This window comes from Azolla caroliniana, unplaced genomic scaffold (assembly GCF_043228905.1).
Source record: "Azolla caroliniana isolate FFs.n. ecotype wild unplaced genomic scaffold, voAzoCaro1.0.p SCAF_5, whole genome shotgun sequence".
Lineage (NCBI taxonomy): Eukaryota > Viridiplantae > Streptophyta > Polypodiopsida > Salviniales > Salviniaceae > Azolla > Azolla caroliniana.
In genome coordinates this window covers 509,580-521,822 of record NW_028230440.1, presented here as the reverse complement: position 1 = coordinate 521,822, position 12,243 = coordinate 509,580, and the positions used below count along the sequence as shown (strand labels likewise).

The following is a 12,243-nucleotide window of genomic DNA, read 5'->3' as shown; positions in this document are numbered from 1 at the left end:
ATCATTATTCTCCTTGTTATCATAAAGTACACATACTGTGAAGCTGAAGAAAAGCTTCTCATAAACTCAAATAATATGCTCATGCAAATAACAGCATCAAGAGAGAGAGAGAGAGAGCAAGAGAGGGTCATAATGCATAACAATTAAAACTGTGCCAGGCTAAAAGCTGGACAATTACATGTTTTAAACTAGCTGCGATACAAATTCCTAGCATAATACTACAATATTTTTTAACATACTCGTTGTGTGATGCACAAAAACAGCAAAAAATATGAAGCCTTGAGCATCAACCAAAGTGTCTAGACTGCTTTAATTTTTGTGATAAGACAATTATATGTAGTATACTGCATATACATGATAATAGTCCTTCAGAGCTGGATGAATTTTCTTATAACTCATCAAATATATAATCTGAATCAAAATTTAACTTTTCATTCTTCATGCATATTGCATCCCAAGGGTACGGAAAATTGAGCATTGCAGCAGCATGTGGAGTGTGCCAATCCTTGTACATGAACCTATTAAGAAAAGCAAAAATCACTCGTTTCATGTCAATTTGTAAATGTAAATTTCCAATAAAATAAACTATTGGTGGTCAATTTTTTGGACAAACACACTTCTAGACATACATGGCCAATAAACAAAGATAGTGTGTACAAATTTAAACAGCCTTGTAAATTTCTTTACTATCAACGCGCAAAAAATATCGTCAGGATTAGGGCATTGGAAAGGTCTTGGTGAGAAAGGATGAAACATTCTTCATATTACCATTATACTTGGCATATGTTCTCTTGATAATAACAAATAAAAACAACTCTGCATACAACCAAAAATAAAACTAGAATCTCATCATGATGATATGAATATCAAATTATGACACAAACCAATATGATCTCATAAACAAAACACTACAAAGATATTGCAAGTGTGTCTTGTCTTTGACAAATAACAAACCAAAATAAAAATGTAGCTAAGCAAAAATATAAATTCAAATCGGCCAATATGTGACCAAAGAATCTCCTCATCTATACATGTAAGATTCTCAAATCAAACATAATGTTTGTCTTCGACAGATCTCTAGCGTTGGTTGATCCAGAATGAAGAGGTCCTAGAAGGGAGGGAAGCACCTGTGATGGCAGGAGATAATGGCCTTATTTGTCGATGACAATGGTGATGAGGTCCTGGTCCATGAAGCCGAGGCCCACATGCTAGGATTGGGCAACGGTTTGGCTCAAGCCTAGACCGAGCTGCTTAACTGTTGTTAAACAGTTTGGGGGTTTGGTTCAGGCTTGATGTTGCTTAACTGGTTTGAGCTCAATTCGGTTCAGCTTGAGCCGTCATTTATATATTTTTCAGCTAATACAGAGAGCGAGAAATAAAGAAAGGTTATCATTGAGAGAGAGAGAGAAAGAAAGAAAGAAAGGTACCACATCCGTGCCCTATCCCAAAAATTGAGAGAGAGAGAGAGAGAGAGATATGCTCAATGATTTTGTATTTGATGGTAGGCATGGAGTCAAAGCATATCAACAAAAGTTGATGGGAGTACTAATGTGGCAATTATCATTATTGGAGTGAGTAGAAATTCTTTCCTCGGTAGAGTGTTCCTCTTATTGGCAATTTAACATGCTCCACTACCTGTATAGAGGTGTCCATACTCCATTGTGGCACCCATAGTAAGTAGTGTTTTTCACACATTTATTAATATAATTGCGTGTTTTCACCCAAAAGAGAGAGAGAGAGAGAGAGAGAGAGAGAGAGAGACACACACACACACACACACACAGAACGAAAGGCACCACATCCTACACTAATGACTGTCCAAAAAACTCAAAGAGAGAGGGGGGGAATAAAGACGCCATTTAAAGAAGCAAAATAATATTAAACCAGAATGAAATCAGTAACCAGTTTGGGTTTACGCAGTTTAGGGTTTGGTTTGGTTCAGATCTGTTCAAGTTTGAACTCTTCTAAACCAGTTTGGCTTGGAAAATGCTGGATTGATTACGCCGAAACCGAACCATGCCAATTTCTACTACGCACATGATAAATTGCTATTGCCCGATCTAATGTAGCCCCTTAGCAATCTCTTTGTCAAGAGCCCATTTATGGGGCACTTGATTAACTTGTGGCATATGTAAGAGTAATAGGGCTAAAGGAAATTGTGACTATTCTTTGTTGATTAGCTTGTGTGGCTTTACTGTTGTCCTTCAACACTGTCTCTTGAGTTCTCGCAACAAAAGCCCCAAGCACCGTTGGTCCTCAAAAAAAAACAGCACAAGAAGAGGGCCTGATGATGAAACAATCCTTCAATGTGTGTAAAAAATGTGCCTCATATTGTGCATCTTCCTACCAAGAGATGTAGGGCTGATCCATGTTATTTTGTTTTCCAACTTGATTATATCAGTACGAATCCTTTCCAGTTTTGTCATGTTTGAATGGGGAGAATCTGAGTTATCGTGAAATGGGGATGGTGCATTTATGCTTATGCCATGTGACTCAAATGATAGTTGCATTTCAGCATACCAGCAGTGAAATCTCCATGTTCAGCAAGTTGTTTTGATGATGTACGTGCCAACCTTGAGTACCTTCCTTAAGAGGGCTCCCAAAGCCAATGGATATTGGTCACTGATCAGAATAATGACTTGGTGATTATTGGGGCTGCTCCCATTTCTTCTCAGATTATATCATGGAGCACCAATGCTTTGCTCCTCATCATGCAGGCCATCATTGAGACAAAAGAAATGTTCTTTAAATATTTTGAGTTATTTGCCTTGTTAAGACTCAGTCCCTGGGTTTCTACTAAATAGAGAGGGTTGGTGTGACAAGTGTATCAAATAGCCACAATTTAGTTCGTGGCTCTTGGACCTGTAAATGTGCACATTGTATCTCAAGAGCACCTAGGGCTGCATATCCACCAGAAAGTCACACACAGCCACCTCCAGTAAGGAGAACTGATTTTACTCCTAAGTTTGTGTAGGATCCTATGTATGCCACCTCCTCTCCCAAGAAGAATTCTGGTTCTGATCTTGTTGCCCATGCTTCAATTGTGTTCAATACCATTACTTTCGTTTTATCTACATATGTCTATTGACAAACCTTTGTTCGTACAAAATACTTTTAAGGTGTTTCGATGTTTGTGTAGCCCCTCTATTGTGTCAGACTCTTTTAGAGAGTCTTATATAAATATGGTAGGTCTGACTCTTTATACTGAAAATACCCAAACAGTGACGGCAACACCACGAATAAACCCGATGATGCCTGAATTCCCAGCCAAATGCAAAAATTGTCCAGAACACTGCCAAACAAACCTGACTCTCCCTAGTGCCTCATAACGTTCCAAAACTTGGAGATCCACCAAGATCTCCCAGAACCTCTTATTCTCTGAAACCGCAGCTGAATAACTAGTCACAAACTACTATGATACTCCTCTTCAAACTCTGGTCACTAAAATGCTCTAAAACCAGGGGAAATGCATAAGTGTCATCTAACATGAACCATTGCCAGATTGGAAGTGGTGGCGAGGCAGGGTACAAGTAATATTTAGTGTATGGCTCCTAGGATTTGCACCAACCGTCCTTGCCAAAGACATAATGATCTTTGTCGCAAAACCCTCTGAGTTCAACGTCAAATTGCCTCTGTTGAGGATTCCATCTACTCTAGATTCTTCGAAACCAAATGAGTAAGGTATTATCAATTTGCTTGCACCCTATTGTCGCCAAACTGTTTCTCAGTGACACCCATGCATCTTCATCTGACATCAGGCCAATTCAAAGACCAGAAAACTCGAGCTTTCTTTATTAATCTATTCAAATGGTAAACTTTTTGATAATATTGGAAAGGATTAGGATTTGATCTTGAAGTATTTTCAAATAAACAAAGACAGTGAAGAACAGCTTACACTTTGATTGGCGGTCTAGATATGATCACAAGAACCTGCAAGTCCTCTTCCATCTGTGTATTCTTTATCTGACGAAATATCAGCCAAGAAAGTTCACATCATCCAACAAGAGCTTGATAATGGAAAGAATACCTTAACACTTTTATCACTCCAGCATCTTTAGAGACAATCACCAGTGCATATACAGAGACTAACTATACAACCAAGTTATTTTCCCCACCAAATTTCATGTTTCTAGAACATCACTGTATTCTACATAAATTCCAAATAGAATTCTCCAGTTAACTCAAACATTTTTGTAAAAACTCTAGAGTCTACTCATTTGAAAGAATATGGCATTCATTCTCATGAACGCCAATAAAATCTAGGTTTTATCATAATATATACCAATTGCATTGATGAGAATACTACCTGATGGACATGATTAACAGGAATTGTAAATGTTGTATTGAGAGATATTTTGAATTCCTTTGGATCTCCTGGATGCCTCTTGCCACTTTCTGGCTCCATGAAAAGAGAACCTTTTCCCCTCAACACTACAAAAACCTCTTCGCAAGAATGCCTATGAATAGGTGTTCCTGACCCTGGAGCAAATGTTTGAAGCCAAACTTCAACCTGCGAGACCACATTACTAAAACAAAATTCAACTTGATAACATAATTCTCCTCCAGACAGATCAACAAACGAAAAGTAAATACAAACACTTACATCCTTCATGCCATGATGTGTTGCCCCAGCAATAGTTATATGTGATAGTCCAGACCTTCCATAACTATCTTCATACATATCCTCAATGTTCCTTACAACTGGGAGTTCTGTAAAATAAGGATTACAGAATTAGCTTTGAAGGGTCTTCTTACATCCATTCTCTCTATTCTTTCTTTACTCACATTATGACAGTTTTTATTTTTCTACATTTATCAGACCAGATAATCTTACAGGTTAAATAAAACCATGCAACCGAGAGGATGAATTGTAAGGAGAAAGACCAAAAACAGCCTATGAGACAAATCATCGTATTGAAACAAAATAAAAGCTCTTGGTTCCTAAAGCTCCGTGATCATGACCTTAATGCATGTGGTGGAATGATTTTGGAGATGGTTTACAAGGTTGAAGTGCATTACCAAATGTATGAAAGTTACAGTGACTAAACTTCATATCCGAGGTTGGTCAAGGTTGATTGGTGCAGCGAAACAAGGCTATTACAAAGTTTAACGAGTGCATTTGAGTGTCCTGCAGATTGAACATGGTGAGCAATCATCTCCATGATCTAGTCATGGTATGGCACACGTGCATTGTAACAAGCAAGTCTCTTACACACTGACGAGTTCGTGGGGTTTGGTTTTGCATTTGCTGAATTTTTTGGTCATTTTTTAGCAGGAGTGATAGCAGCTATCTCATGCGCATCAAGAAGCTTGAGGGTGCATACGATTTTGTTGTGTGGGAAAAACAGTGCTATAATATCCTGTTGCAGAAGAAGCAAGCAACGCCAATCAAGGTCAAAGTAGTAATAAAGCCTACAAATATGGATCAAGATGACTGAGAGAAGTTGACGAGCTTGCACATTCACCCATTGAGCTATCAATCTTTGATACTTTCCTGTTTAACATTGAAGGTTTGGACTCTGCCTATGCGATCTGGACTAGACTCCAAGAATAGTATGCCCAGATGAGTGTAGCTAGCAAAGTTTATTGGCTGAAAAAGCTTACGGATTTGCACAACTCACTTGAGTGTGTCTCATTCTATGTTCAGCCAGCTGATTGCCTTGAAATTCATCACTAATGATGAGACATTTTTGCTTTACACTATGCCAAAGAGCTAGGATACCTTTAGGACTGCCATGAGCAATTCAGGTGCTATGCTTTTGTATGCTGATGTAGAGAGTTCTTTACTCATGGAAGAGATGAATCAGTAGAACAATGCACATCCAGTAAGTCCTCCAATGCTTTGCATACTACAGCGGGTCACAACAAAGAAGCAGATCGTATAACAAAGGCTGTAGTAAATCACGAGGTAAAGATGTAGAATACCATCATTGTGGCGAGAAGGGTCGCTTTAAATGTGACTAAATGTGACTACTACAAAATGGAAGAAAGAAAAAGGAAAGGGCAAGACGACATATGATAGCAAAGAAGAGATGAAAGAGAGTCAACCTAAGAAGAGCACTCTTAAAATTGAAGAGCTAAATGTTGTCATTCATGACTGCGACAGTGGGAATGGCATTCTCTCTTCATCTCTTCATACTGCAATGCACATGCTTTACTTGCAAATAAAAATGGTGAAACGCACACATGGATTCTCGATTCAGGTCACCACTCATCGTGAATGATTTTCTGACTATACAAGGGGTCGACATGGTGTTGTCCAGCTTGAGGACAAGTATGCATGTGACATTGAGGGTATTGGCATTGTGAAAGGTTGCAGTTCCAATATGGTTCTGCTTCACACTTCAGCATGTACAGGATGTACCTCAGCTCAAAAAGAGCTTGATTAGTACAGGTCAGCTAGATAATGATGGACTTCACATCACCTTTGGTGATGAGAAATGGAAGATCTGTAAGGAATCTAGAGTTATTGCCAGGGTTTTCAAAGTGATACTTTGTATCCCCTCCATGTACCTGTTCACTTGATTAATCAGTCACCAAACAGGTCTTTGAGAGAAGGAATCCCTCAAGAATTGTGGCTGGGCAAGCCACCATCATATGCTCACTCGAAACGGTTTGGCTGCAAGGCTTTTGTGCACATTCGTAAAGAAGAACAAAGCAAACTTGAGCCAAAGTCTTATAAATGCATTTTGCTAGGATATGGGGCATAGATTGTGGAATCCCGTGAAAAGAAAAATATTATGCAGCAATGATGTTATCTTCTAGTAAAATCACATGCATAAACAGCCCACAAAGACTGACAAAGCTCGTAGGGTTGTATTCCACAAATACCTTTTGGAAAGCAAAATGCACCTACTGTACAGCAGCAAATACCTGATGCAAATACACATGCAAATAAAGAAAATGATGCCAGAAATTATCAGCCAACCATTGACCATAATGATGAGCCACCAAATGTGCAGGAACAGCCAGGACAGCAAACCGTTAATGCTGATTTGCAGGCTGAAATGCCTGGACAGCAAGTTGAAAATGATTGTTTGCAGGCTCAACAGCCAGCGAACAATGATCATTGGGTTAGGAGATCATTTAGGGCTACTAGACAGCCTGACAGATTTGTTCCTGGTGCAAATAATGTGGCTGATTATGTCATGATGACACTGGCAAGACAACTTGCTTAAAGGAAGCAATGGACAGACAGGAAAGCAAGAAATGGTATAAAACCATGCCAGATATGGAATCTCTTGAAAAAAATGGCACTTGGACTTGGTGCATTTGACTAAAGGGCAGAAAGCACTTCCATGCAAATGGTTTTACAAGATGAACATCACTTCTGGTTCCTCGCCGAAGTACAAAGCAAGATTGGTTGCGAAGGGGTAAAAATAAGTAATCACAACTTTCTTTAGCCCCATCACTCCTACTAATGCTACTAGTGAATCACGGGATACGCAAATGGGGGGGGCGACGATTGGGGTTCCATTGCCTCCATATATGAAACTCAATGCAGAAGGCAGTCCTACATCTGATGATGAAAAGGTTGAAATGGCCAAGATTCTCTATGCTTCAGCTGTTGGCAGGTTTGATGTATGTTATGGTTGCTACACATCCTAACATTGCTTTTGCTGTGGGAGTGGTTAGCAGGTACATGGAACCTGGTAAAAAAGCATTGGGAAGCTGTGAAAGGTATTATGAGATACCTTAAAGGCACAAAGGATTTGTGTATCTGCTTTGGAAAGCAGATGGCATCTGTCGTTGGCTTTACTGATGCAGACTACGCTGGTCATCCGGACTATCCGAGGCCATCACAAGCACCATCAGTGTGAAACAAGTGTCAAGGATCCCACTTTAACCCACCCTCTTCAGACTCTACACCAGCTAATTGAAACAAATTATATCACTCATGGAGGTGATGAGATAGCGGACTACATCACACGTGATATTATACCAAGTGATCTTCTCCAATAATGACTCCATTCCCTCTGACATGATGTGGACGATCTAGGCCCTATATGAGCAAAGCTTGGGGTGAGTCAAGTGCCTAGTGGGGCTATCAGAGGTCATCACAAACACCATCCGTGTGAAACAAGGGATTCCCACTCTCTCCAACCATCATCAGACTCTAAATTGACAATTAAGTTCAACATATTAGGTACACCTATTAACATTCTTCTTTATTTTGATGACATAATCTTGGTATCTGAATCTTATAAGGGTCTTCCCCATCATATCAATGTCCTCGATGGTTTTTGTGGGCAATAAGCTCTTACAATAAACTTCGGAAAGACTAGGCCCATAATTTTCCATGAATCCATGCCAATTTGCCAACAAGTTTACCAAGAGGGCAAGTTGAAGTATTGGATTCATATGCCTATCTAGGATTCCAATTTACAAGCACAAGCGGGCAATTCTCAATGACCCAAACTGCCAAGGATCAAGTCACTCAAGGCTATGTAGCTTTTGCCATGCTATAACAACAATACCACCTGCCACACTTCCAATAATCTTGTAGAAGTATGGTTATTGGACATGACGGTCACCCCAATCCTCATGTATGGTGCAATTGTACAGGTTTCAGGCCTCCTCATGGACATGTGGGTACAAATCAAGAATCTACTAATAATGATGTTGTCATGGATGATAATGTAGCAAAGCCATGCCCCACATGAGATCATCTGAGCTGAATTGGTCACAAAAGCATTATTCCAGATAGTGGACTTCATTAACTGAATGTGAATCATGCCATCTCAAAGTATTACACATAAGTCATATGAAGAATGGAAGGAAAGGGCAACAATGAAATAGGGAGAAGAATCATGGCACTTCTAAGTGATGAAGTGGTTCAATCACAATGGCCTCAGCATCAAGAACTTGCCACCCTCTTGGTATACAATGTGCCATACTACAATAATCAGTTCGTGAACTTCTCACAAGATGCATTCCTACTATGGATCTACAGGGGCCATAATGTTTGCAAAGCAATAGGCCAACTCAAAATTTCCTCCCACCAGCAAGAGATCAAAGCAATATAAGCGGTTGTCATAGCAGGAGCCAAAATATTTGGTGAGTTATGTGAACAGGAGGTCAACGGCTATCTTATAAGCACATTTAGAGAGAAATATATCAAACTCTTTAAGGACTTCACCACCATTTGATAAATGGTGAAGAAGTATGAGTTTTAAAAGCTTGTTCAAGCTTCAAAAGCATAGGGAATAAACACTTATATTACCACACCAGATGCAACAGCAATCACACATTGCTGACTTCTCCCATAGGCTCGCACCTCCACTGAAAATGCAGAGGAACACCAACTACAAAAATACCTTAAATACCAGAATACAATTCTCATGAACCATATCAGCACTAGACCATGGAGATCATTGCCTCACCATGTCCAGGTCGCCAGAGGACACCTAAATGCACTCAATGAACTTCATCATACCTTCACTCTACAGCACCGACCAAACTTGAATATCATGATGCCTACTCACCATTCCTCATCTCATCGATATTAATTATGCACTTCATGCTTGTGAACCATGTCAAGAATCATTCAACACATGCAGTAAGATCCCTATCATGGATCATTAGGAAAGCCAGGGCTTTTACTTTTGTTTCAGTATAGATAACTTGAAATCACCCACATATGTAGTCATGAATTTGTCTCATAGGCTGATTTCAGCCTCTAGTGGACATTAATATTGAGGGGGTGGAGACAGATTTGTGCGTGTTCTTTTGCTTTCTTTTTTTACCTGGATTTAAGCAGTCGGGTGCAACAGCACCTGCACTTGCACTGATCGCCAACGTTGTGAATAATAGGCATCGGAACCATAGGCTCATATCTGACTCCGTCTCTGTCAGACTGTCTCTGTCTCTGTTTCTGTCACTCACTGTCCCGTATGGAATAGATTTGTAAATATGAGAAATATGAGCTTAAAGATAGGCAAAGATAGGCTTTGGGGGTTTTGGTGGGTAAGTGTAGGAGATTAGTAGTTTGGGGGAGTAGCCTGGACACACGACACATGACCCGGAAACAGAGAACAATATCATGGGCAACAATATCACAAGCTTTGAAGTACTCTGCGTTGTTAATGGGGTCCAATTCTCCAATTCTAGCAGAAACCAATTTAAATATTCTTGTTTCGTCACATTTTGCTCGTATCCAATGGGTCATGAGTTTGAATATGTATTGCTTGTAAATTCACCTAGACAAAGAATTTGCCTTTCCTGTTTCGTTTCATTTCATTCTGCTTAACCACCGCTAAGGATCGTCTCACCTTTCAAATTACGAAAAAATATGCTTTCTTGTGTCGCGTGATTAAGCTCTACTCAACCACTGTTTGGATTTGCTTGAGGTATGAACATTGGGATGAAGATAAAATGTAATATTGCAATTCAATATCAAGGGGGGGGGGGGGGGGGGGGGGGGGAGGGGTGTTTTTCTTGACCCAATGTGAGAATCAAACCCACAACAATGTGATTAACGTCGTTGACGCACACTCTATTTATTGAGCGAAGACCTCCTTACCTTGATGATCTATTAACAACCTCCTCGTATGTATCACATAAATTATTTGCAACATACCTCACTTAAAAATAAAACCGTCTATTTCCAATCTTTGTTAGTTCATTTCTTCTAATGTTGGAATTAGAATTGCTTAATGGTAGACCTTCATCATGGACAAAGCTTGTTCGAAGAGAAACTGTCTTTCATATAACCCTCGCATCATCCCTCACCCATGCATTCTTAAACTAGATGTGTCAATCATTCTAACAAAGGTACATGTTTTAACCCACAACTAGAGTTTTTTATTGATGTGAAAGAAATGTAACACAATGGAAAATAATTTCACGATTGGAAAGAAAACAATTTACTTTCTTATCATCTTGCCAAGAAATAACAAATTGCTTCATGCACGTGAATCAATCACTAGCTTCAATGGCGAGCTCAACAACGCATGCTAGATCGTGATTGCAATCATTCTCATGAGCGGGGATGGCCTATGGCTTGGACATAATTTCTCATTCAACTATGATGGAATATATAGATCCAACAAGTTATCCATCATGGTTTCTTCTCATATATGGGGCATTACAAAGTTTAGCATCATCAATAAGATACTAGCTTACCTAAATGTGGTCATTTGAGATAGCTCAAACATCATGATCACGCCAACTCAATAGTGAATTGCAACTATGATGCAACGGGCTCAGTGAAATATCAAGAATGCAACATAATACAAGACCCACAAAGCCATTATTGAGACAAACATCACATAATATATAAACTTCATAAAGGAATGAGGGGGGGCTTAATTGATTGATGACAAATATATATAAGTTTGGAAAAGAAGGGCACAAGGTCATCTTCTAAGAAGAATCTTTGGAGTTGTTTCGATAAATTTCAAGAGAATAACTATAGGGTAGATTTTGGGAGAGGAACGAATGAGAACTCGTTAACGTTTCTCTTTTACAAGTCATGATAATCAATGGGGTTACATTTCTATACTATTATGACGTGGTTTCCATTGACTAATGAATGTTAGGTATTTTTGTGAATATTCTTGACATGCAAAAGAAAATAAAAACATATAATTCTTTAATAAGGTGTCGTTGACTTTTAATAAATAAAAAATAACGCAATTCGTTTTCCATCTTGAAATATATGTTTCACAAAACCAAGCTTTCTCATGATGGTGCTAAAAAAGTACACTATTAAGTATTAAAAACTTCCACTGATGTAGGGAATATCTTATTGGCAACTAAGCCATAGGTTAACTTCTTAATTTGGGAGGTGGGTTTTTTTCCATGAAGGCGAGCATTTTTAAATATATACACTTTGCTATCCATAATCACTTATGACCCATCAACTATCCATCCAGAGTTTCAAAGTCAATATTCATAATATAGAACTCAACCAAGTTGTTTCATACTTCCTATGTCAACATTTGAAACATGGTAGCAAATTTGCTAGTCGAAACTACACTATCATCTCTTCGTATTAAACAATTTAACGTTTGAAATGTAATAGAAAACAAACCACAAAAGCTTCCAACTTGGTTTTTTAGACAATACAAACGCATCCAAATTCCAATGACACTTACTACAACAATCATAATGCTAAATAACGGTAAATACATGGATAATCAATCCAAATGTTATGCTTATGTATGTTGTATCTAGTAGCAAGGTGATATTGTGATGTTCAAGTACCTTGTTTTTAAAATATGGTTTCAAAATTTTGGTGGT

General features: G+C 38.8%; 1 protein-coding gene across 1 annotated transcript; it reads right to left on the bottom strand.

Moving 5' to 3' along the window:
- Positions 1 to 286: 286 nt before the first annotated feature.
- On the bottom strand, positions 287 to 9,898 carry ABP1 (endoplasmic reticulum auxin binding protein 1). The gene is made up of 5 exons (XM_087320059.1): positions 9,747 to 9,898; positions 4,604 to 4,710; positions 4,307 to 4,510; positions 3,896 to 3,963; positions 287 to 518 (listed from the first exon to the last, which is right to left on the bottom strand). The coding sequence occupies exons 1-5, from the start codon at positions 9,832 to 9,834 to the stop codon at positions 389 to 391; spliced, it is 597 nt and encodes a 198-aa protein (XP_087176185.1). The 5' UTR covers positions 9,835 to 9,898; the 3' UTR covers positions 287 to 388.
- Positions 9,899 to 12,243: the final 2,345 nt, after the last annotated feature.